Consider the following 26,439-nt stretch of genomic DNA (forward strand, 5'->3'; position numbering starts at 1 on the left):
AAAAAGTTATAGGGGGTCAGAAAATGACAGCAAAAAAAATAAAATAAAATATATTTGTTCTAGTTTTTTTTAGTTTATTTTTCAGCATCAAAACTCAAGGAAAAGTATACATATGTGGTATAACCGGATTCGTACTGACCTGGAGACTGAAGTCAGTTTTACCACATTACGATCGTTGTAAAAAACCAAAGAAAAACGTAAAACTGTTGCAAAATTGCGTTTGTTTTTTCCAATTCCACCATCTTTGGATTTTTTTTTCCCATTTTCCACTACATTCTATGCAATATTAAATGGTGGCGTTGGAAAGTACAACTTGTCCATCAAAAAAATAAGCCCTCATACGGCTATGTGAATAAAAAAGTTATGGCCCTGGTAAGGCAGGGAGCAAAAAACAAAAATGCAAAGTCAAAAAAACTCCGGGGTAGAAAGGGTTAAACTAGGCATACTGCTTATTATGGTTGACCCTGCTGATTAAAATAATTCTTTTATTATTTATGCAAATCAGGGCTTCAGGGCACCTCGGGATGTAGCCAGCACTGGAAAGCTGAGGTGCAACCCTTCGCCAGAGTGCATTGAAGTCCCCATTAACACAAAGAATTTACATTTTTTCCCACTGGAACACTGTAACTAATGAAGACAGGTATCATTTTAATTAGCAGGATCAACCTTACCAGGCAGTATGTCTGATTAGATAGAGTCCATCTCACTGACAGATATTCTTTCAGATTTCTGCTTGCTGTCATGTAATATGAACTTTCTCTTGGGGGACACAGCACCATGGGTATATGCCCAGCTGCCACTAGGAGGCTGACACTAGATGAAAAAAGTGTTGGCTCCTCCTATCTGGGCTATACCCACTGCAGATGCAGGAGCAAACCAGTTTTTAGTCTTTAGGAGGCAGACACGACCTGCTTTTTTCCTGCAGGTCTTGCTGCTATTTTGTTGTTTTATTTTTTCTCTCTTTTTCTCTTTATGCAGGTTTTTCTCCTGCTGCAGGGGGTGCTACATCGTGGGCTCCCACTTTAGTTGCACCCTCTGCGGGCGCATGTAATTTAGTACCGCTGGTCACCGGGTCCCCATTACTACCGCCGCAGTGGATTGCAAGCATTTCCCACGGGCTCTGTGTCGAGTCTGCTGGTTCTGTGTCGAGTATTGGTTCTCCCCTCTCCCCTCTCTGAACCACTGATCTTCTGGTTCCTTGGCCAGGGCGTCTGTTTCATCCCAAGGGAGCCATCATCCAGCTGGGACAAGTCCCACTTCTGGGGGCCGCTTCTCAGGGGCGCTATAGGCTCTGCATCCCCCCCTTCCCCCGGCTCTGCAGTTTCTCCCTTATAGGGAGCCTTACTGGGGTACACTATTAGACTAGGGGGGCAGAGGGTATTTTCTTTGAGGGAGAAGCTCTGAGACAGGCGAAGTATAGGCCTTCGTCCCTCTATCCCAGGGTTTAATTCTCCCTGCTGGGCCCTCTTATTTGAGGCTGAGGGAGAAGTGCTTCTCTCCCTCCCTCCCCCCATTTACTTGTGAGGCTGCCAGAGCTCCGGTCTGGTCGCCGAGGCTTCCGGTCCGCGACAAGGTTCAAGTCCGGCCGTCTTTTCTACTTTAGCCCTCAGCTTTTCGGCCCGCTAGGTCGCGACCTTCTTCCCTTGCTCCGGCCCGACCCCTCTTCACTCTGGGAGGGACCTCCTTGCCTGCTCCTGTCGCTGCGGTTTTCTTCTAGGGGCGGTCTCTTCTGTAAGCTGAAGCTGAGGGAGAAGATTCTCCATTTTGCAGCCAAAGCCTGATCGCCTTTCTGCTTGTTCCTGCATCTTCTTCGCTGCTTCTTCTGCATCGCGGGGCACAGTACCTGCGGCCTGGTAGGATAGCCTCTCTGGCTATACAATTCTTTTCTTTTTGCCATCATGTCCTCTGCTAGTACGGACCCTAAAGCCCGGGTGCCTATTGGGGTACCTACTTTTTATGCTTGCTCTAAGTGCAGTAAAGCTTTCCCCCCCGCAACCTAACTCGCTCTGTGCGCAGTGCGCTGCTCCCATGCCCCCTCCTGATGCCCTGACCCCCCCTGCGGTGGCGGTCCCTCCTGATTGGGCCGCCTCACTGTACCAGGCCATAGGCGACCTAGCCAGCCTGTCCCGGTCCATGGTGCAGTCGCTGGACCGCTTGCCTGCTCAAATTGCGGCAGTCTCTGCCCCTCACAGGGACCATGCTGCTGAAGGGGCTCACCCACGCTCTGATACCAGGTCCCTTAAAAGACCTTGAGTAATTTCAGCCATGTCCCGCTCCTCCTCAGTCTCCTCGGGATACACCCTGGACAAGTCTGAGACAGGCGAAGTCTCGTCTTCTGCCGCTCCTGGGGACACCTCTGACTCCGATTCTGTATCAGAGCAGAGTTCTACTTTATCTGCGGCCATGCAGGACCTCATTAAGGCGGTTACAGACACCCTCAACGTGCAGGAGGGTACTCCCTCTTCTTCTCAGGACCCTGTGTCCTTCCGCCGTTCCAGGCGTTCCTTGTTGGTTTTTCCTAACCACCTGGACTTTGACGCACTCCTGGCTAAAGATCGGAGTCAGCCTGATAAGCGCCTGCAGATGTCTAAAGGTTCGGACGCTCTGTTTCCTTTCAGTGCAGAATCCGTGAACCTCTGGTCAGTCCCACCTCTGGTCGATCCTCAGGTGGCCCGTTTGGCCAAGGCCACCACCCTTCCCTTGGCCGATGCGGCTTCCTTGTCGGATCCCGTTGACAAGAAGATTGATTCCTTGGCTAAGGCCGTTTTTGTAGCGGCAGGCTCCGCTGTTCAGCCTGCTTTTGCCGCCTCCTGGGTTGCCAAAGCCTGCGTGGTCTGGGCGAAGCAGCTCGTCCGTTTGCTGCCAGACTCTGCTCCAAGTGAGGTTTCTATTCTTGCCTCTCAGCTTCTCCAGGCTTCCCGTTACCTATGTGATATCTCCCTGGAATCGGCTCGCCGATCTAGCAGGGCGGCGGCTAACTCTGTCGCCATCCGCCGTACGGTCTGACTCTGTTCATGGGCGGCAGATGTAGCTTCAATTTTACGGTCCTCAAAAAGGACGGCTCCCTCCATCCTATCCTGCATTTGAAGGCGCTCATCCGCCTCGTTCGGACCCAACACTTCCGCATGGAGTCGCTCAGGTCTGTAATTGCCTCCCTGGAGGAGGGCGAATTTTTGTCATCCATCGACATACAGGACGCATACCTCTAAATTCTCATTGCCGTGGTCCATCAGCGGTTCCTTTGCTTCGCGGTGGGTTCTCTGCATTTCCAATTTGTGGCTCTGCCCTTCGGCTTAGCGATCGCCCCAAGGGTCTTCACCTAGGTCCTTGCCCCTCGAATCGCTCTCCTCTGCCCTCGGGGGAGGGGGGGGGGGCAGTGTTTCCTTACCTGGACGACCTGTTGGTGAAGGCTCAGTCTCTGGAAGACAACCTGGCCAGCCTCAGTATCACCCTGTCTGTCCTGTCGGTTGGTCAACTTGCCCAAGTCCTCCCTGGTTCCCCCCAGAGAATGGATTTCTTGGGCATGACCTTCCCCAGGACAAGGTAGTGGCTCTCCGAGATGCAGTTGATCGCCTTCACAAACCATCCCCTCTACCTCTTCGGACGTGAATGCGGGTTTTAGGACGGATGGTTGCCTCCTTCGAGGCAATCCCATTTGCGCAATTCCATTCCAGGCCTCTTCAGCTGGCGATCCTATCCAGTCGGGCCTCGACCGTCTGGTTCGTCTTACCCGTCTTGTCCGCAAGAAGTTGTGCTGGTGGCTTCTACCTCGCACGCTATCTCTGGGCAAGTCCTTTCTTCCCCCTTGTTGGCAGGTGATCTCCACGGACGCCAGCCTGACGGGCTGGGGAGTTGTCTTCGGGTCCCTATCTGCTCAGGGCCTGTGGTCAGCAGTGGAATCCTCCCTGCACATCAATATTCTGGAGCTCAGGGCGATCTTTCTGGCTCTATCTCATTGGACACACCTTCTCTCCGGTCTTCCAGTCCGTGTCCAGACGGACAACTCCACTGCGGTGGCATACCTGAATCATCAGGGGGGCACCAGGAGCATGAGGCTCATGGAAGAGGCATCTCGCATACTTCGGTGGGCGGAGTCCTTCGTTCCGGTCCTCTCCGCAGTCCACATTCCCGGGGTCGACAATCGGGCGGCGGACTCTCTGTCGCCAGAGCCCCGACCCGGGCGAGTGGTCTCTTCACCCAGGGGTGTTTCTTCGTCTGTGTCAGCGTTGGGGCACGCCGGACATGGACCTTTTTGCTTCTTGTCTCATTCACAAGGTCCCGCGTTACTTCGCGAGGTCTCGGGACCCTCAGGCGCTGGCCTCGGATGCTTTGGTCCTTCCTTGGTCCCAGTTCGGTCTCGTTTACCTCTTTCCTCCCATTCCGCTCCTTCCCAGGGTTCTCAAGCGCCTGAAGTTGGCCCGGGTTCCGGCAATTCTGGTGGCCCCGGACTGGCCTCGACGAGCATGGTACGCGGATCTTCTGTTCCTACTCGCAGATGCGCCGTGGCGCATCCCTCTGCGTCCCGACCTCCTATCCCAAGGTCTGCTACTCCACCCGGATTTACATCAGCTGCGTTTAACGGCATGACTGTTGAGGCTGAGGTTCCGCGGTCTCTCAGAGTCTGTTATTCAGACTATGCTCCACGCAAGCAAGCCCCAGTCTTCCAGAATTTATCATCGTACTTGGAAGACTTATTTTTCCTGGTGTGAGGCTGCTCAGTTTCACCCTCTCTACCTGTCCATTCCCAGGGTTTTATCCTTCCTCCAGTCGGGCTTTGACAAGGGTCTTCGTTTGGCCTCTCTCAAGGGTCAGATTTCGGCCCTATCTGTTCTTTTCCAGAAACCCCTGGCTTCTCGCCGTCAAGTGAGAACTTTTCTGCCCTTTCGTCCTCCTGTGGAACCGTGGGACTTGAACATTGTTCTGGACGCTCTTCAGGCCTCTCCTTTTGAGCCGTTACAGGATATTTCTCTTTCCTTTGTTACAGGATATTTCTCTTTCCTTAAGGTCGCCTTTCTTGTGGCGATTACTTCTATTCGCAGAGTTTCTGAACTTGCTGCGCTCTCTTGCAGATCCCCTTTCTTGGTGTTTCATCAGGATAAGGTCATTCTGCGTCCGGTGCCTTCCTCCCTCCCTCCCTAAGGTGGTGCCCTCATTCCACATTTAATGAGGAGATTGTCCTTCTGACCTAACCCCTCTCATCCTAGGGAGCATTCGCTTCACCGTTCTTAGGTTGACTGAGCCCTTTCGCTGGTCGGACTCCCTCTTTGTGATCCCTGAGGGTTCTCGCAAAGGGCCTGCAAGCTTCCAAGGCCACCATATCCCGTTGGATTAGGTCGGCAGTTAAGGAGGCCTATGTTGCCAAGGGTCGTGTTCCTCCCTTTCGATTGACTGCTCATTCCACTAGGGCGGTCGGGGCTTATTGGGTGGTTAGACATCAGGCCTCAGCTTCCCAGGTCTGCAAGGCCGCCACCTGGGCCTCTGTTCATACGTTTTCCAAATTTTAGCACTTCCACTCTTTGGCTTCTGCTGATGCCAGTTTGGGTCGCAGGGTTCTTCAAGCAGCCGTGAGTTAGTTGCGTTGCATGGCTGTTTTATTGCTGCCCTCCCTTGTGGACTGCTTTAGGACGTCCCATGGTGCTGTGTCCCCCAATGCATTCAAGAGAAAACTGGATTTTTGTACTCACCGTAAAATCCTTTTCTCGTAGGATGCATTGGGGGACACAGATCCCACCCTTTTTGGCTAAATCTTTCTGTTGGTCTTTTCTGGTTTAGGACCTGTTGGCTTACAGTTTTTTCTTGTGCTCCTACTGCTTCTCTACCTACTGGTTTGCTCCTGCATCTGCAGTGGGTATAGCCCAGATAGGATATGCCAACACGTTTTACTTCTAGTGTCAGCCTCCTAGTGGCAGCTGGGCATATACCCATGGTGCTGTGTCCCCCAATGCATCCTACGAGAAAAGGATTTTACGGTGAGTACAAAAATCCAGTTTTCATTGTTTATTTTAGGTTGGTAAAAATCTGTCCTATTCGTGATGGACACATGAGTTCTGAACACATTTTTATCTCACAAAACACAAACACTAAAAGTTCTTAATGAAAATCTGCCTGAGATCTTACAATTGATCAAAATGTATAATGGAAAATTGTGTAACTTTTCATCATAAAAAGAAAAACATTTATTTTATGAAAATGAAATGCCCCTTTAGAAATAACTGTTCGTTTTATTGTCTCACTGTAGGACATTGAAGTTGAAAAACAATCACATTTCCGGATCGTAAATGTAAAGACAGCAGCACCTACTGTCACTGTAAGGACCCTCCATTTCATGATCATCATGTACAAGAGTCTGCATAATTGTAAGGCTACTTTCACACTTGCGTTGTTAATTCCGGTATTGAGATCCGGCAGAGGATCTTAATTCCAGAATTAAACGGGTTTGTTTTGATTTTGCACATCATGATGGATCCGTTCCGTTAGGATGCGGTTGTGTAAATTCAAAGCAGAAAAAATGGATCTATCACTAAATACATTGAAAGTCAAAGGTTGACGGATCTGTTTTTAGGCTACAAAAAAAAACCGGATCCATCACCATTGACTTACATTGTCACCTTTTAACATAATCTTGATCTCTAAACCACTTTTGCCTCTGTGGTTTCAATGCCAGAGCGATATGATTGTAGTTCTGTTAGTAATTGTTCCTTCAATGCCCCAAAGTCCTGTAACGTCATCAAAGTTTTCAGTTGTTGTTCAAGTGATTCCAGGCGCTTATCACTCTCTTTAAGTTCTTTTTGTAGAAATTCCATATAATTATTTTTTTTTTGTAAATAATTTTAATTTTGACATATTATTCACAACAGACAAGTGCTGTACGAACATCATATACAGAACATTCCCTGATCATTAAACAACAGTATTACCTCCATAAGAAATTCCATATTTAATAACATTATATCCATTGAGTAGCGATTTGAGATCATTTCAAATTTTGCACAGAACTCTTCATTGTAAGGTAATAAAATTGGTCTTAAATGTGTTCTCAGACATTTTTGTGCAGACGGAACGGAAGACATCCTGATGCATCCTGAACGGATCTCTTTCCATTCAGAATGCATGAGGACTAAATGGAAACGTTTTTTTTTTTCTGGTATTGAGATTGTCTGCTGGATCTCAATACCGGGAAACAACAACACAAGTGTGAAAGTAGTCTTATACATGGTCCACTTTACTGCATTATTTTTTTCCTGCACGTTGTCATAGAATACAGTTGTTTCTTGCTTGTGTCATTGGGAGACACCGGACTGTGGGTATAGCTGCTGCCACTAGAAGGTGGACACTAAGTCAAAAGAAGTGTTACAGTAGGTCCTCCTGCTAGCTACACCCTTTCCCGCCGGGAGAGAGCTAACTAGTTTTATCTTGGAGTCCATAGGAGGCAGACCTCCCTGCTATACAGGGTCCATTCTGCTCTTTTATTATTTATTTGCATTTTTTTTTTAGATGGGAAACAGAGTTGTATCCTCTGCATGGAGGATGAACTGTGTCAGTCGCCCTCATGTGTTGCCCACCAGCCATGGGGTCACCCAGCCTCAACTGACAGCTGAGGGGTGTCCCTGCTCGTACTCGTGGGGAAATAGGGCGGTGAAGAAAACTACCCACACTTGTCTGAATTGCTTCACCTGCCACCACTCAATTTTTCCCTCTCTAGGCTGGAACTGGGTTTGGACTAAGTTCCGCTCAAGGCCAGGTGTCTGCCCTTTCTATTCTTTTTCAATGTCCACAGGTCTCCAAGGTGCCAATTAGGACCTTTCTCCATGCGGTGGCCCACTCTGTTCCCCCTATCCGTCTCCCTTCTCTGTCATGGGATTTTAACTTGGTCATTGATGTCCTTTATTCAGCACCCTTCGAGCCCCTCCAGGAGATTCAGCTTCGTCTCCTCTCTTAGCAGGTAGACTTTTTAATTCCCATCATCTGCATAAGACAAGTCTCAGAATTGATGGCCAGTTCCTGCAAAGCTCACCTCCTGGTGCCTCATCAAGATAAGGCAGTTCTCCACTTGATGCCTTCCATTTTCCCATAGGTGGTTTCCTGTTTTCATTTTGAGGACATTGTGCTTTCTTCATTTTACCTTTCGCCATCCCATCCTAAGGAACACTCCCTCCATCAATATATTGTCTGGGATCTCTGGGTTTACTTGTCCCTAACGGCCCGCCTCTGCCGCACAAACTCCCTGTTTGTTCTTCCTTGCGGTCTGTGGAAAGGTTTGGCAGCCTCCAGAGCCTGGATCTCCAGGTGAATTCGGTTGACAATTGCTGAGGCCTATTGCGCCAAGGACAAGGCCTCCGCTCTCCAAGTCACAGCTCATTCAACCAGATCGATTGGTGCGTCACCACGCATAAGCTCTTTAAAAGGGTTTTCCAGGTCTTTTATACTGATGCCCAATCATCAGGATAGGTCATCAGTATCTGATCGGTGGGGGTTCAACCCCCGGGACCCCGCCCAATCAACTGTTTGAGAAAGCACGGGCACTCCTGTGAGCGCCAACTGCCTTCTCCGTGCGTACCAAGCATATGGTATTGCGCTCAGCCCCATTCACTTCTATGCGGCTCAGAACGTGTCGTCACTGGCCTAGGGAAAGCTGAGAGAAGGCCGCGACGCTACTTGAGCAAAAAAAGGAGACGTTTGATGTACTCACCTGTTAAATCTCTTTCTTGCCAAGTTCATTAGGAGACACAGGACCGTGAGTATAGCTGCGGACACTAAGCCAAAAAAGTTTTATTTTCTTCAGCCAACTATAACCCTTCCTGCCAGGAGAGAGCCAACCAGTTTGTACACTAGCAGTAGGAGCAGTAGAGAGAGGCTATATAGAAATAAACCTGAGATGGGTCAGAAGATAGGAACTGACGACCCATCCAGCGAACCTCAAAAGAAAAAAACACCCAACAGAACTAATAATGCAAGAGAACTGGGTGGGTGCGTTGTCCCCCAATGAACTTAATGAGAAACAGATTTTACAGGTGCGTACACAAAAAATCTCTCTTTTTCATAATGTCAACAGCTGACAAGTTACACCCTCGTAATGATTTTTCTTTTTAGCTTTTGGTCTTGGGTCAAGCTGCAAAGGTGCTGGATGAAGTGGACTGGCTGATTACAAAACTTAAAACACAGCTTGGTTCAGAGAAGATGCCTGGTAAGTTGAAAAAGCTAAACAATCTAAAGTGTATGAGGGTATGCCGACTGTCCCCCAACAGCAGACAAGGCCTGACACCCAACATTTGTAGGCCTCATGTTAATGTGATTAGTGATAGTTTTAACGTTTTCCTTTCCAGTGAACAAGGTACGAGAACATTTGAGCGCCATTTGTGTGAATATGGCGCAAATAACCGGACAACTGAGTAGCAGTTTGCACCACTTGCATTAAAGGTTTTTTTCTATCTGACCTTTGGGACCCTCACAATCCTGATAATGAAGGTGCTTCTGTGCTGGTTTAGTGATGCGTTCAGTTCACTGACCTTTTTATTGAACAGAGGCGCTCTGGCCACTTGCTGTGCAGTGAACTGCAGCATAGCTTCAATTAAGTGAAGGAGTTTGCTGCAGTTCCCTGCACAACCAGTTGGCTGGGAGCAGCACTGTGCAGTAAAAAAAAGGGGATGCAGTGATAAACCGGTGCTGCGTCCCCTTCATTCTAAGGTTTGGTGGGGGTCCCAGAGGGGAGATCCACACCGATTATGAAGTCATGGCATAGTCTAATGATATACCATGTCTTTATAAGATGGAAAATCCCTTTTTGCTTTTGAAATTAGGAATGAGGGAGCCTAGACTATACCCAGTTGTATGTTAGCAGCTCTCAGTGCAGAGCTATGATCTTGAAATCTTTTTCTCAGATACATAATCCCAACATGAGAGTGTATCATGTTTTAGCGTGCACAGCTTAGTAAATACACTGACCATGTGCTGCTTAGTCCATTAATTCGCTCATGGGATGCAGATCTTACTTTTTAAGTAGTTGTAGTTTGAAATCAGAATACTTTATTTTGGCAGCTGATGGCACCCAGGCTACAAATCCAAGAGAACCAGTGGAGAAGGCAATCATCCTTCAGCTCGGGACCTTATTAACTGCATGTCATGAGCTGGTCCAGACGGCACTGCCAGCAGGAAGTTGTATGGACACTTTGCTGAAAGAACTTACAAAAATGTACACAGTCCTAACAGCCCTTGTCAAATATGTAAGTTATTCGGCAAATGTATAAGCATTTAAGGGGTTTTTCACTATAGTAAGCGATAGAATATGCCTAGGATCAATGGGGGCCTGACTGCAGGCGCACCAACTCATCCTTAGGCCTCATGCACACGACCGTATGTATTTTGCGGTCCGCAAAAAATCCGGATGACGTCCATGTGCATTCCGTATTTTGCGGAACGGAACAGCTGGCCCCTAATAGAACAGTCCTATCCTAATAGAACATGTTCTATCTTTTTGCAGAACAGACATACGGAAACGGAATGCACACGGAGTACCTTCCTGTTTTTTTTTGCGGACCCATTGAAATGAATGGTTCCGTATACTGTCCGCAAAAAAACGGAACGGACACGGAATGAAAATACGTTTGTGTGCAAGGGGCCACAGTACTACACTTAAATGAGGTTGCTGTTCCCAGAACTATGAATGAGAAATTCTAAAGGGACCTGTGCCCTAGAAGTTGGACCCCCAATGATGTGGCTTATCCTAACAAGAAATGATGGGAATACCCCTGGGATCATCAGTACTCACCCACCAATACAGGACACACCTGGTTCCTGGAGATAAACTTGACGAACATAATAGTTGGGTTCAGAAGCTTAAATTTTTTAGTCTGATGTGCAGTTTATCAAATTTCTACGCATTTAAACATTTCTTGAAAATATTCTCAGAAATGCCTGCCTTGCTCTTCCACGAAGCTGACTTTTGTTCTGTGTCCAGTATTTCCAGGTTTTCACTAGTCATGCAGGAAAGATTCCAGCCCGTTTGGAGAAGTTGGTACGTGCATCTCAACTTGTCTACTTGTTCATAAAGTCATGAATTAAGGTGGTAATTTTTTTCTACATTTTCCCTCATCTGCAGGTTAAGCTGTCTGGCTCGCACCTCACACCACAGTGTTATGCATTCATTACATATGCACAGGTACGGGTGAGAAGTTATTCTTAACGTTTCCTGTAGATCTATATCCTTGCTTACAAGAAATACAGTCCTTTGCATTAATAGTTTGGATTTCCATAGCTATAGCTTTCAGAATTACTTAACTAAAACATCAGCAGTGATTAAAGTGGTACTCCGGTAGGTACAGGCTATCCCCTATCCACCGAGCGCTGTACTCAGCTATCTCCGGAACTCCCATAGAAATGAATGGAGCGGCTACTCACATATGCGACCGGCCTCTCCTATCATTTTGGGGAGCAGCATGGGGCGTGCAGGGGGTACAGGGTCCCTGTTTTCATGATCAATGAGAGTCCCAGCAGTAGGACCCCTTCCAATCTGGTAGTTATCTGCTATCCTGTGGCTAGGGGATAAGTTGTACCTACCGGAATACCCCTTTAAAGGGGTTGTCCGGGATTGGGGACATTGTTCTAAGTGTACAACAGTGACACAAATATTACACACATGCCTATCCTACCTTTGCCTCACATGTCTGATGCCCCGTTTTCATGTAGCAAATTCTCAGCCGGAAGTACCTATTTTCTCATAGACAGTGACGTACCGGGTCCCTTGCTGCAGAGCGAAGTCTCTTCTTCCGCTTCGCAGGGAGCCCGGTGACGTCACCAACAGCCTCTGTAATTATTCAGATCGCAGGGAGGGGCGGTAACTAAGCTGGAAGACCTTGCGCTAAGCCACGCCCCCTCCGGCCCAGTGACTCACCATAAGCCTCAGTAATTATGCAGATTGCAGGGAGGGGCGGTGACTTGGCTGGAAGACATTGTGCTAAGCCACGCCCCTCCGGTCACGTCACCGGGCATGGCTCTTTCTAATGAATGAAGGAGGCGGAATATTAATGAGGGGGCGGAGTTACGGCAGAGATGATCGTCAGCTGTAACCACGTGATGCCGCGCTGCGCTGGGATCCACAGGGCAGTGCGGCAGGAAGTTAGGCAAAGATAAACCTAGATGTAAACAATGCGTGGGGGACCGTCGGAGCCCTGTAGAAGTGGCGAAAATACATAAAAACATATTGGGGAAACTTTAATCAGCTCTTAATAGTGAGTACTCTTTAAAAAAAAAAAATAATAATAATAATTTTGATCCTGGACAACCCCTTTAAGTTATACTCCTGGGGATCCGATTAGCTTTAACAAGGGACACGTTTTACTAAGGTGTACACTTATATTGTAGAATAAGTCCGTGTTATTTTCTTGTGTTAATAGAGTATACAAAATGAAAGTATTTCAGGAGAAAAGAAGAAAAAGGAGGATGGGGCTGTAATTTCTACGGTATGGCGTGTCCGTCTGTCAGTTTGCATGTAGTGAAGATGTTTATATACAATTAACTCTGGTGGTAGATATTTCATGTAGATGTTAAAGGGGTATTCTCATCTGGGTGGCATATTTCTAGGATATGCTATCAATGTCAGATAGGTGCAGGTGTCACCTCTGAAACCAACTCTATCTCCAGGACAGGGTCCCGAAGTGAAGAAGAGCACACCACACATGCCTGGCTACCCTCAGTTCACCACTGTGGGAGTTCTGAAAATAGCTTAGCATTGGCTCAGCTATTTCCGGCAGTCCCATGGTGGTGGACGCACTTATGTGATTTGCTCTCCATTCACCACTTCTGAACATCCGAAAATAGCTGAGTGTGCTTACTCTGCTATTTTTAGAAGTAAATGGAGAGCAAACCGCCATACACAGCTGCTCTTCTTCACTTCAGAGGTCTGCTTCTGGAGAAAGGAGCGGTTCCCACCTCTGAGACCCACTCCTGTCTGACATGGATGGCATATCCTGGCAATATGTGATCAATATCCCAGATGGTAATCTTCCTTTAATGATTTTTCATTTATTTTATTTTTTTCTATTTTTAGGCCAAAGTCCTCAGAGACACCAAGCCAATTCCAAATTTGATTTTTGCTATTGAAAAATATGAGGAATTTCTTATAAAATTATCTAAAAAGTCAAAGGTATGAGACTATTTAAGGTTTTCAAGTACTGAAATACATTGCATATTTTATGACACCCTTTTCTGCCATGTCAGGTTAATCTGATGCAGTACATGAAGCTTAGTACCTCCAGAGACTTCAGGATCAATGCAGCCAGCCTGGATGTGGCTCTGCAAGAAAAAGGGTCGGATGAAGAGAATGAGGTGAACAATGAGCAGGTATGTGCTGTGTGTTTTTGGTGTATTTATCCAGACCAGTGTAGCAGCCAATAAATCAGCTGTGGGTTTTAACCACTTAGCGCAAGATCATGTTTGTCGGGGATGCAGTGACTTAAGGCGTCCTGACGTACATGTATGTGATTTAGTTCAACTGTTGCCATACAAAATCTCATGGTGACAGTTTAACTTAAACTGGTGATTGTGAGAGGGGACATGCCCAACAATCCGTCCGGGAACCAATCGGCATTGGTACCAAATAGACGATTGCTGTGATTGGTCCTTCTGTGAGAATGGCCAATCGCAGTGAATACAGGTGAAGAGGCTGTGATTCTCTCTTCTGCCGGTATTTCACTGTGTGTGAAGAACCAATAAATAAACCCCTCCCTCCATGTACATGTCCTGTTAGCTGGATGGGAACCCATCAGCAGTGGTACCGGCCAGCAATCTCTCTGTACAGAAGGACCAATCACAAAGAAAAGGCTTGCTGTCCCAGCTATGGTCCTCACATTTGTGCTCAGCCGTGTGACAGAAGATCGGGAGCTGGTTGATGTCCTGCTGTCTGCCCCTCTGGGTAATTACTGTTAAAAAGATAAATATATAAATTTCTAGCCCCAAACACCTGTAGTTCGCTATAAGCTACTGTTGACAGTAAAAGGCAATGTATTGCAGTGGATGCAGTTGAAATTTTGTAGCAACATTTTTCAGATGAATTTATTTCCAACATGGTCTCTCCTGCCATATAGCAATATGCTATATGGCAGGAGAGAGTGTTTGACCAAAACGTCACATGTATGCACATGCATTTGAGTTGCTTTGCAAGTAAAATCAAGTAAAAAGAATGCACTGATTACACTATACCCAAAGGTGTGCTGAAGTTTTACTATTACAAGTATATTAAGGGTTGGGAACCCATAACAGAAGCACCCAAAGATTGGACCAGAATGCCACGCTGTTTGTTCACATATTGCACCCCTAAAAAAATCCCAGATAAAAAATTTGACGATCCATGAGTTGGTTATTAATTTTAAGGCCAGGCTAAATTTCTGCCAATACTTACCCATCAAATGGGCCAGATATGAAATGAAACTCTGCGAGAGCACCACGGAGAACACACAAAGATTCTTAATATATGAAACAAAGGATGCACAAACTGAGCCTCCAGACTGACCCCTATGCTAAAAAATCTCTGGGAAGTTTTTCTGGGATCTAATTTACCCCTATTTAGATAAGGAATACAAGTTGATTCCCAACAACTTTTATACTAGTATGCCCCTATTCAAATGTCTGGCTTCCAGAGATACAATCTGCGATCAGGCGAAATCAAAAGGACCTGCCCAAAACTTTTATAGGCCAAAGTGTTCCAGTAGGGAACAGGAGGACAGTTTGCAGCAATAAGCCGCTGCTTGTAATGTACAAGGACAAGTGGGAAGTCCTTGTACTTACCTCTATAAATGCTGACAGATCCTGGGCACAGACAGGGTCAGGCTGTACGCATGGCAATTTTTAAAAATTATGTAACAATTGGAGCCCGGTGGTATGCGGTCTGTGGATGTCTTCTTCTGCGCTGAATTCACACGTCCGTGGAACACAGAGTGCAGGAGCGCACGGCATCGTTGGTTGCTATGAACCCGTGCAGTTCGTGCCGCCGCTGTTATACAGCAATACACTCGTATGATCTATAGGAGTGTATTATTGTACAGCAGCGGCGGCAGGAAGCGCACGGCGTCATAGCAACCAACGATGCCATGCGCTCCTGCACTCAGCAGGATGCCAGGCCGGTATCTCACGGACCATGTTCCACAGACATGTGATTTCAGCCTTAGAAGAAAACATGGAGACCAAGTAAGGAGCCTGAACAAGAAAAAAGTTAGCCAGAGAAAAAAGCTCCCTCGGAAAAGCAACAGTCAAGGAGGAAAACGTTTTGGGCAAAAAGTTCCCTGAACCAAAAAGCTCTTGAGTCACGGGAATAAGCCCAGGGACTAAGAGAAGGAATTGAAGATGGAGTCAGGCCGGGGGCTAAGTTTGGATAGGCCCAGAGGAGAGGGAAGCAAAGAGGCAACCTAACCTAAAGGGGGAGAGGGAAACATACCATCTGGATTGAGATAGTGTGAGATAGTGTAGGTTAGTTAGTGTGAGATAGTGTAGGTTAGTTAGTTGATAGAGTTTAGTGCAGGGTGTAGTGTAGGTTAGATAGAGATATAGTATAGTGTAGCCTTTTGCTGCCTGTTTAGTCTGTAACAGTGTAACAGTTTTAGGGTTTTGTTTGTTAGGGAGGGATTATTGTCTGCATCTTTTGTCTGTAAAAAAAAATAAAAAATCTTTGCCTGTGTTTTTAATGTAACAGTTTTATGGTTTTGTTTTGTTAGGGAGGGATCATTGTTACGGAGGCGTCGTTTGTCTGAGAAAAAAACCCCCAAAAAAAGTCTTTGCCTGTGTTTTAGTGTTACTGTTTTAGGGTTTCGTTTGTTAGGGAGGGATTATTGTCTGCGTCTTTTGTCTGTGAAAAAAAAAACTAACAAAAAAAGGCTTTGTGTTTTAGTGTTACTGTTTTAGGCTTTCTTGTACTACAGGGATTATTGTCTGCGTGTTTTGTCATTGAAGAAAAAATAAAAATTTGCCTGTGATTTAGGGTTTAGTGTCTATTTTATTTAAAGGGAACCTGTCATCAAGGGCAGCATAAAATAGTGACAGAAATGCTGATGTTAGCGGTGTGTCACTCATGAGCTAAAAGTAAGTGGTTGCTGAGAACCAGCATCATAATCCTTGCAGCTCGGCCTTGAAAAGAGTCAAATCTACCTGAGAAGAGTCATGTTTATTCATAATCTCCTGCTCTCCCCACCTATCTGCTGATGATTGGCAGTTCTCTCCTAGAGAGAAAGGGAGAAAACTAGGTAGAAGACTGTCAGTCATCAGCAGGGAGAGCAGGGATTTATGAATAACCATGGGTATAGCTTAGAGGTATTAGTAGGAGGGACACTATGCAAATACAAAAGAGCTCCTCCTTACCCCCCGACTCCACCAGGAGGAACTCAGTCTTTGCTTAGTGTCCGGTGAAGGAGGTTGACACGATCACTATCTCTACTCCCTTTTGTTATTTTCTTTCTAGATGGGGACACAGGTCAGCATAGCGCTTTCCTGGTCCCCCGTGGAGTGCCCGCTGCCGTCTTGGGGACGCTGCCTTCATTGCCCCCAAAGAAGACAAGAGGATCCGGGCTCGACCTGCAGCTCCGGTATCCCACCAGCCACTGGGTCACCTGCTGCCACCCTCCACCAGAGCACTGCACTCCTGCGCAGGGAGTCAGAAGTCTGAAGAGGTGCATCCCTGCTGGTCCTGGAGTCGAGGGAGAAGTCTGCAGGAGCAGATTAGTATCGCCTGCATCCCTGCCACCCCCCCACCCCCTCTCTCCATCCTCATTACTCCTGAGGCTGCCTGGGTGAGCTGCAGTGATAGGAGTCCTTTTGGGGGCACGTGGGGCTTTTTATTAGAGGCACATATTGCCTGCCTTTAAGGCAGGCTCGGCATCTGACATGCAATGCGTGGCACTTGCCGGCATCGCTTCTTTCCAGGAGTGGACAATTGCAGGGGACGCACCACGGAGTTCGGCGGTAGTACTCTCCGCGGCACCTGCCGGCGGCGTTTTCCTCCCCTCTCCCCAGGGACATTAGCCCCCCATACGCTGTGCGGATCGGGCCCTGGTGGCGACGGGGTCCATTTTTTCATACAGCGCGTGCTCTTTTCACGCCATTATGACGCGGCCGGGGGACGGAGCCTCGGTTCCGCTCTGTCGCTTCAGTCTCCCTCTGCATGTACGGCCGTGCAGTTTTTTCTGAACTCTCGCGTGACTTCCCCTGCTCCTCTCCGCCGGAGGTCCTCTCTTCTGTTGCCTGAGTGGTGGGACATTTCAGACAACTGGTAGGAGATTTTATTTTCTTATTTGTCAACCATTATGCCTAATCTGGCCTGTGGCAGATACCTGTCAGGTGTGCCTTCAGCCTTTTTTCTGTCGCCTGTGTCTTGTGCCCTGCCCCTGGACAGGCTCTCCTCCTTCTCTTGCTCAGCCCAGTCCTCCCTCTGCATGACGCAATCGTGTCTCTCGGCGGAGACAGCGGTACCCATCTGGGCTTCCGCCATGTCCAGGGCGGCCGCGGATCTGGCCTTAGCCACGGCGGCCACGTCCTTTATGGAGGGTAGGGCGGCTACCAATTCTGTGGCGCCCCCCACTCCATCTCCTCTCAGTGATTTTTACAGAGGATGTCTATCCACTAGGAGGCAGCTTGGGCAGTAGCATTCCTCCTCGGATGACTCCGCCCCCCCTGCCTAGGGCACGTCCGGACGACTCTCCTTCTCTCTGGGAGTACAGGTCTGGAGGGGAATTGTCCGGCTCGGACTAAGTCATGGAGCGGGACACCCCGCCTTAGCCTTCCACCACGATAACTAACTTGGTGGCGGCTGTCCGTGACACCTTTAATGCCTGAGACGGTCTTTTTGCCTGTCCATGGGGACTTTTCCATGGTCATAGCTAAGGCCTGGAACCGCCCTCATCAAAGTTCTCTGCCACCAAACGCATGGCTGTGCTTTATCCTTTTCCTGAGGATTGTGTGGAGAAGTGGCCTTCTCCCCCTAAGGTGGATTTCCCTGGTGGTCAGATTAGCCCAAAAAAAACGGTTCTTCCCGTCCTAGAGGGTTCCTCTTTGTAGGACGCGGTGGACAGGCGTCTGGATTCCCTGACCAAATCCATTTTTCTCTGGCAGGCATGTCCCTGCGACCTGCCTTTGCCTCAGCATGGGTGGCCAGAGTTCTCTCAGTGGGGTTGCAGCGCCATCTCCAGGACCTGGCTGCACAAGATGCATCTGCTGACACACTGGATTTGATCCTCCAGATGTCTCAGGTTTCCAAATTTCTATGCGAGCCCTTCATGGACATTGGTTCCCTCTTTGCCCGCTTTTCAGCCCTCTCAGTCATCCAGCGCAGGGAGGTCTGGTTGAAGGTATGGGACGCCGACGCTTCCTCAAGCATTCCCTTGCTAACCTCCCCTTTGAGGGTTCCAGACTTTTTGGGGCTCATCTGGATGAGTTCTTCTCTGCCGCTACAGGGGGCAAGAGCACTCATCTTCCCCAGCCCAGGTCTAAGCGCCCCCTTCGTCCTAGGACTTCCGGTTCTCAGTACCAGTCCTTTCGCCGCATCTCTTCTAACCGGGCATCACCTGCTCCTCCGCTGGGGGGGGTCACAGAACTCCCGAAAGAAGCCCTCCTTCAGGCCCCAGCCTTCCTGGCGCCCGAGAGCACAGTCGGCCCGCCCTGCGGCTCCCAAAGCCCCAGTGGCCTAATGGATAAGGCACTGGCTTCCTAAGCCAGGGATTGGGGTTTGGATCCGACCAGAGCCTCGGACCTCTTAATGGAAGTTTCCTCCCTTCTGGACTGGGGGGGTTGTTACCCCCGTTCTCCCAGGAACAGGGCACTGGTTTCTATTCAAACCTGTACGTGGTCCTAAAGAAGGAGGGGATCAATTTCCCACAGTCCCCTTCCTGGGGATGATTTTGGACGCCTCGTCCTCGCCTCGACATCTCGTATCTTCACAGCATAGACAATTGCCTTCAGATGACCCCAAAGATAAAAGTCTAAGGGGGTCAGATCGGGAGACCTTGGGGGCCATTTAACTGGCCCACGACGACCAATCCACTTTCCAGAAAACTGTTCATCTAGGAATGCTCGGACCTGACACCCATAATGTGGTGGTGCACCATCTTGCTGGAAAAACTCAGGGAACGTGCCAGTTTCAGTGCATAAAGAGGGAAACACATCATCATGTAGCAATTTCACATATCAGTGACCCCCTTAGACTTTTATCTTTGGGGTCATCTGAAGGCAATTGTCTATGCTGTGAAGATACGAGATGTGCAGCACCTGAAACTACGGATACTGAAAGCCTGTGCTAGCATTTCTCCTACGGTGTTGCTATCAGTGTGTGAAGAGTGGGAGAAAAGGGCTGCATTGACAATCCAACACAATGGGCAGCACATTGAACGCATTTTAGAAGTGGTCAGAAACTTGTAAATAACTCATGAAAGAATAAAGTGACGTTAAAACTGAGCACACCATTGTTTTTCTTGTGAAATTCCCAATAAGTTTGATGTGTCACATGACCCTCTTCCTATTGAAAAAACTAAAGTTGGATTCAAAATGGCCGCCATGGTCACCACCCATCTTGAAAAGTTCCCCCCCTCACATATACTAATGTGCCACAAACAGGAAGTTAATATCACCAAACATTCCCATTTTATTAAGGTATATCCATATAAATGCCCACCCTGTATAGGTGTGCTATAGGGCAATGTAAGCACTGTACATGGCCATATGGAGGTGACAGACTCCCTTTAAGCAGGGACTTAATGTGATTGTTTACTGTAGTTAATAGAATGACATCAATTATGTCACCTTAATATATAATATGAAATTATTAATTTACACGCATTAGCACTTTATTTATATTTAATTAGGGTTATTTTATTTATAGCCATGTCCTCCCCTACTTTTGCATTAGGCATACATATTTCCATCTGTCAGATCGATATAAGTGCTACCGGGAGCGCATGACTGGTGCTGCGACCATGGTGCTTCCGCTCAGTCTCCAAGGAGAAGGGACGCCGTGAACAGCAATCCACGTCAGGTCATGACATTTTATTGCCCTTCCCGGCGTGACGCTCAGGGGACAGGTTGAAGTGACGTTCAGGATGGCTGGCAGATACTAGTCATGCTCGGCCCTTGTAATCAGGTCACGTGCACCTCTCGGCCTTTTGATTGGCCAGATGTATCTTTAAGACATTGCACCTTTACCCAGACTATCCTCTCCTCCTGACAAAGCAGATACGCAAAACGCGCGTAGAGGGGAAGGCGCCACTCACATCCCTCCCATTCTTAAAAGGTAATGTTAGTTTAGGTTTTCATTGTGTTTCATGTCCTGCATTTCAGTGCCATTCTATCTATAGGCTACTGCAGGTTGCTTTCAGACAATAAGAGGACGCAGTTAGCACCTTTGTACGCCATTCAGACATCCCTATGCTGGCAGATTAGCCTTTGTGATCACATGCCTATAATCTAGCTATTGCTGGACATTTATTTACCTAGCTCATTGTGGGGATTAAGTGGCACCTTATTATTAACTCCCTACTGTATGTATTTGATTTTATGATGATTTAAATAGTGATATCATTAAAGGGATATTGCGTTACTCGTTTTTTGTGATAATACTTTGATATCTTGAGTACTCCCATTTGAGTTGTATGCTATTGGAAAGTGGATCATTTTGAGTGTATTTATTCTTTTATAACTAGTGTTTTTTTTAATATCATCTTATTTTCTTTGATTCAATTTCCAGTCTGTGTCTGAACAAAGTGAAAGTCAAGAACCAAAGAGGAAAAGAAGGAGGAAGTAACTGCCCGACCAGGCACTTCATGCAACTTTATTTACAGTTTTTTTTTTTGTTAAACTGACATTAAATTGGTGCATCCACATAAACTGAAACAAATTTTTATTGACAACATAACTTTTATTATGAATACATAGAAACTCCATGGGAGTTGGATGCAGACATGTCTGATTTGCAGATACAGATGGGTCAACTCCCTTTCTCCAAAACACCATTGGTTACTTTAAGTAATTCATAGATATCCAAGGCTTCACCTACAAAATAGAAAGGTTTATAAACCATCATAAGGGCTATACATAAAGTTCTACCTACAAAGGATTTCCACTAAAGACATAAAATAGGCTTATATTAAAGGAAAACAGAAGTTAGAGAAATAGCTACTGCTCCAACTTATTATTACTGATATTTTGCAGATTTTCTTCCTTGACTTTTTACGGACACTGGGTGCAAATTCTGACTAGTTTTGGTTGTAATATCTTATTTTATTCTTTGCATTTGAAATGCGATTGTTCGCTATATCCAACACAAACTACCGTATTTTACAGCTGTGCCTTAGTGAGGTATTTATTAATGTAATATAAGTGGTTATGTTGTCTCAGCTGGGATTTAACTGGTTGATTGGTCAACCACCACTCATTATTTGCACTAGTTATATAACCTGGTTTGTTAAAGGGGTTGCATAATGTCAGGCATTGTTGGCATATTTCAAGGATATGCCACCAATGTCAGAGAAGAGCAGGTCACAGAGGTGGCACCTGCACATATGTCCAGAATGGGGGCCCCTCAAAGCAAAGGACGGCGCACTGTACATGCGCTCTATACACTTCTGCAGGAGTTCTGAAAATAGCCAAGAGAGCTCAGCTATTTTGGAAGTCCCATAGTGGTGAATGGGGAGCACATTGAGCCAGTGCTTGGCTAATTTCGGAACTCCCATAGAAGTGAATGGAGGGTGATCACGCTTGTGCAGTGTACTCCCTTCACTTAGAAGATAGCAGCAGAGATGGGACTCAAGTCACACCTATCTGACACTGGTGGAATATCCTAGTGATATGCAGCTATTGTCTGAGATAAGACATCTCCTTTAAAGGACACTTTTTAGTTTAACAGAACTCTAACACAGTGACATACAAAAGTTTGGCTCAAGGTGGTGTGGGTCTTGGGACACACATTGATTGATAAAACAAAGGGGCACGTCAAATGCTTTTCCTTTTGTTCTGTGAGCAAGTGGTGCACGGATTAATAGCAAGTCCATAGACTCAAATTTTCAGCTGAGTGCTTCTGTCCCTTGTTTTAGTGGTCGGTGGGCAGACCCCCTATGTATCAAATCTTCTGACATGGCAAAAATTTGTTAAAATTGTATGTAAATGGGTTGTTCCAGAAATGAAGACACTTGTGTGATGTTCATCCGACTATGTGGTTTTCTGCTGCTAGTAGCAGTGCCAAGCTCATTAGAGAGACTGCATTGCAGCATCCCAATCTAATTGAGCGGTCAAAAGTTTTAGTACAACTTCTTCAAATGTTTCTATAGAATACTTTTGTTGTATTTAAGAGAGAATCAACTTCTAATGAAACATCCGAAGTCGATTCGCATAATACTTAGTTTGAATACTGTACGGAGCAAGCGTATTACAGTATTATAATGCATTTTCTCAGATGAGCCAAAGTTATTACTTCGCATAATAAATTCATTTCTACTGTAAAAAAAAATTCCCGAACTCTAGTTCGGTTCCAATTTACCACTTAGAACCGAACCAGAGTCGGGAAATTGTTTTTTACAGTAGAAATTTATTTGACGCTATTATGCGAAGTCTATATAGAATGTATTTTATAATGATTTTGTTCCACAATATGTATGCCTTTACATAATAAATATGGTTAGAAGTATGCAAAGACCGTCTTATATACATAAAATATATACACAATGTACCTGGGTGAATGCCATATCTTTGCTCCAAGCCAGTTGGGTTTGATGGAGTTTTGCAGTCCATGTTCACTTCTTTTCTCAGACACTGATCAATATCTACTGCACTGAAAAAAGCCACTGATTGGGGCAAATCCTGCATCCCCAACTTGTAGGCAAACATGCATCTGGAGTAAAAATAGAAAACACATCACGGGCTCATCAATGGGCTTCATACCGTGACATCCATCGTTCCAGATCATCCAAGTGAGCACAGATGTTCTAAAAACAAAATAACCCTACAGCATCTTGCTCTTACGATCTGTGTGCTGCTCTTTTTAAGGAAACTAGTACAATAAATGGGTATGTTGCACTACTATTCATTTTCAAAAGAGGTCTGGAAAGATTAACTTTACATTGGCTGCAAAAAACAAACACAAATCTGATCTGACCTTTAAAGCTGTCTATAACAGGATACTCTCAAAGATTTTTAGAGCCTAGGTTCAGTGGTAGTTACTCACAAACCTCATGCCATACTATGGTTACAGCACATGGTGCACACAAGTATGACGATAGCCTTGGGGGTACTATGAGAGAAGGGGGTTGGGTACTTGGTGCTCAGATATAAAGGGATTCGGCAGCTATGTCAAAACTCTACACCTTGTTCATTTTAATCTGCTGCATCACAAATAAATTTCATTGTCTAAACCAGACAGCCATCAAATGTCGTAAGGGGACCCATGCCATAATAGAGCGCAGTCACTTAAATCAGAAGCTGCATGCTTAATTTAATGTAGTGTATGTACTCCTGGAACAGTTTCCACCAGTAATATTAAATGAGTACAGAGAAATTGCAAAAGGTTGAGGTGGAATGTTTTTGGTTAAAGGGCTTTCACTTCCGGTTGCCCTCTCATAGACGTTAAGTACAGAATGTAATTGTAAGCTGCAGCAGACATTGTGAATAATGGTGAGATGAAAGTTGAGCTGCCCCAGCATTTATTCATGTGATTTTCTATGTTGTGGAAGGTGGAGTAAAGTTAAAGAGAACCTGTCATGTTGAACATTGTGTCTGAGCTACAGACAGCATGTTATAGAGCAGGAGGAGCTGAGCAGATTGATATATAGTTTTATGGGAAAAGATTCAGTATAACTTGTATTTCATTCATTTAAATTCCTGCTCATTCTGGTCTTTGAGGTCCAGGAGGCGGTCCTATCAGTGATTGACAGCTCTCTCTGTATACACAGTTATAAGAGGGAAGGCTGTCAGTCACTGGTAGGACTGCCTCCTTGAGAAGCACTTTTTACAGTTGTACGAAAGCAGAATAAATGTTGCAGTGGTTATGGAGACATGCTGTATATTGCTTTGTTGTAAATTAAATATCTGCAAAATAAACTCTTTAGATTGCAGTTGTTACTTTTATATTACTACAGGGGGGACTATATTTAAGGCAGTATAATTTCTGCAGTATAGTAATCTAAGTCACTCACGGTTATAAAAAATAGACATGATCACTTTCACTACACTGTAAACTCAAGCAGAGTAAGTATTAGGCTGGGTTCACACCTGAGCGTATTCGATAAGCGCTGTTTACAGGCGTTTTTGAGGCGTATTTTGGGGTGTTTTTGTATTTTGGAAACGCGCGGCGTACACGCGTTCTTGCTATTGACCACAGAGGCGTACAATAAAAAACAGAGGTGTTACGCGCGACAATACGCCCCAAAGAAGCTCCTGTACTTCTTGGGCGTAGGGCGTTTTACAGCACGTTCGTACGCGCTGTAAAACGCTCAGGTGAGAACCATGCCCATAGGGAAACATTGTTTTTTGCCTGTTGAGCGTTTTACAGTGTGTAGGAACGCGCTGTAAAACGCTCAGGTGTGAACCTAGCCTTAGATTAGATTGTAAGCTCTTAATAGCAGAGTTCAAGCAGAATAACCATTGTTGTATTGGAGTGTAAGCTCTTAAACAAGGATACAATGTATAACCTGCAAATTAACTACTCTTTCTTTAGATGACTGGCTCTAAAAGAGATATATACATCACACTGTGCAGCAGGATAGATTTCATCCCAGGTTAAATCCATGGATAAACCATCAATTTTCCCTTGATGGTTTATTTGTAACAAGTATGTTTGTTACAGAGTAAAATAATGTACAGTCTCCTAAACATACAGATGCTGCAGGACTAGGAGCTACTGTACACATACATGTGTCTCCTATACAAATCTCTGATGGCCATCACTAACATTGTGTATACTTCACTTGTATGCATCATATACTAAGTAAAGGAAAGACTAGATAAACCAAAGCAACTATATTCGGCAAATAATGCCAGAGCCCAAACAACCCAGTGCCTTCATACGGCCACCAATAATGAATTATCAATTAATGTATCGAGAAACCTATTCTCGGGCTGCACCACTCCCTGTAAGCACATGAAAAGAATGTTCCCTGGGATGAGAAGGACAACGTCCTTATTGATGCAGAAGGGGGAGACTGCATTCAAGAAGAACGAAGGCACTGGAGGAAGAACAACTTTGTTCTTGTGAACATATAAGAAAGGAGACTTGCAAGACAGAACTGGCAAATTGGACACTGTCAATGGAAGTGATGGCCATGAGAAAACGGACATTCCAGGACTGAACTCTGAGTGGGACCAAGTGAAGTAAACTTTCACTGACTGAAGTTTGTGAGCTTTAAGAATGAGAAGAAGGAAACGTAGGCGCTGGATGCGCTGAAGTTATGGAGAGGCCTGCGTCTCTTCATAACAATGGAGGATCCAGCGCTGGGGCTTTATTAAGACTGGCATCTAAAACGCTGCTGTTAATAAATGTGTCCCTTAGTCCCTCAGCTTCAACAGTCAAGCTGCAAACTTTGGGAAAGGAGGTCAGACCACAAGGGGAGAAGCCCGAGCTGAGTGCCAGAATGCCCTCTGCTTTGACGTGCTTGAGGACACAGGGAAAAAGAAAGGAAGAGGAACAGGGCCTTTTGTTTGTCTGCCTCATCCCAAGTCACTACCAGAGTGTAAGTGGCAAGTACCTGTAGACATCTGACTATGTAAGACAGAAGTTTGTTATTAAAATGATAACAGGACATCCAGAGCACCACTCTTCCACATGCAGTTTTCCTGGGCGACATAGTCCACTGCCATCGATTGCCAATAAACCTTATAGGGGAATTTCCCTGCTGGGCCCTCCTTATGGCCAGCCAATGGCGTTTTTGGGGATGTATTTTGTGCTGCTGGCGGCAGTATTATGTGATGGACTGTGGTATTTGGATCTGTTGGGGTGGTATAATGTGCCACAATATGGTATTGCTGGCCCTGCCTTCCATCAATTTTTACCCAACTACAAAACGGGGCCACTGTTAGTATTTTTTCCAGGGCCACTTTAAGTTCCCAGTCCGCCCCTGTCTAAATGACACAGCATCTGATGTGTGGACAGGAAGTCAGTTTCTCTATGTATTCCTCAATGTCAATCTCATAGGAATGAATAGGGAAGTAACTGACTTCCTGTCCTGTGTCAGTTGGAGATCAGAGAGTTGGTCACATGACACAGCTGAAAATTAGAAGGGAGGTATAACAAATACAGTCACTGATGAGAAGATTACATTCACTGCAGATTACATCATGTACCTTTGTAGCAGGTCAGAGAATAAAAATTTGAAACTGGTGCTTTAGGCAGGAGAATAACCCCCCACAATTTGCTACCCCCTTTCTCCTGAATACAGTAATACCCCAATTGTGGTCGTAAACTGTTATTTGGGGATACGCCAGGGCTCA

At 46.1% G+C, this 26,439-nt stretch overlaps 2 protein-coding genes across 2 annotated transcripts in view; one reads left to right on the forward strand and one right to left on the reverse strand.

Moving 5' to 3' along the window:
- FANCI (FA complementation group I) overlaps nt 1-20,838 on the forward strand; it is a 111,587-nt gene extending 90,749 nt beyond the window's left edge. The window contains exons 30-38 of the mRNA XM_040414155.1: nt 6,239-6,307; nt 9,091-9,184; nt 10,036-10,220; nt 10,955-11,011; nt 11,096-11,155; nt 12,390-12,455; nt 13,043-13,138; nt 13,213-13,335; nt 20,711-20,838. Coding sequence (XP_040270089.1) covers nt 6,239-6,307; nt 9,091-9,184; nt 10,036-10,220; nt 10,955-11,011; nt 11,096-11,155; nt 12,390-12,455; nt 13,043-13,138; nt 13,213-13,335; nt 20,711-20,767 — 807 coding nt within the window. The 3' untranslated portion in view covers nt 20,768-20,838. The remainder of the gene's footprint in view (nt 1-6,238; nt 6,308-9,090; nt 9,185-10,035; nt 10,221-10,954; nt 11,012-11,095; nt 11,156-12,389; nt 12,456-13,042; nt 13,139-13,212; nt 13,336-20,710) is intronic.
- Nucleotides 20,839-20,878: 40 nt separating this feature from the next.
- The window catches only part of POLG (DNA polymerase gamma, catalytic subunit), an 89,565-nt gene continuing 84,004 nt past the window's right edge, over nt 20,879-26,439 (reverse strand). Inside the window, exons 21-22 of the mRNA XM_040414156.1 lie at nt 22,689-22,849; nt 20,879-21,015 (exon numbers count right to left, since the gene is read on the reverse strand). Coding sequence (XP_040270090.1) covers nt 20,951-21,015; nt 22,689-22,849 — 226 coding nt within the window. The 3' untranslated portion in view covers nt 20,879-20,950. The remainder of the gene's footprint in view (nt 21,016-22,688; nt 22,850-26,439) is intronic.

The sequence above is a fragment of the Bufo bufo genome, chromosome 1 (assembly GCF_905171765.1).
Source record: "Bufo bufo chromosome 1, aBufBuf1.1, whole genome shotgun sequence".
In the NCBI taxonomy this organism is placed as follows: domain Eukaryota; kingdom Metazoa; phylum Chordata; class Amphibia; order Anura; family Bufonidae; genus Bufo; species Bufo bufo.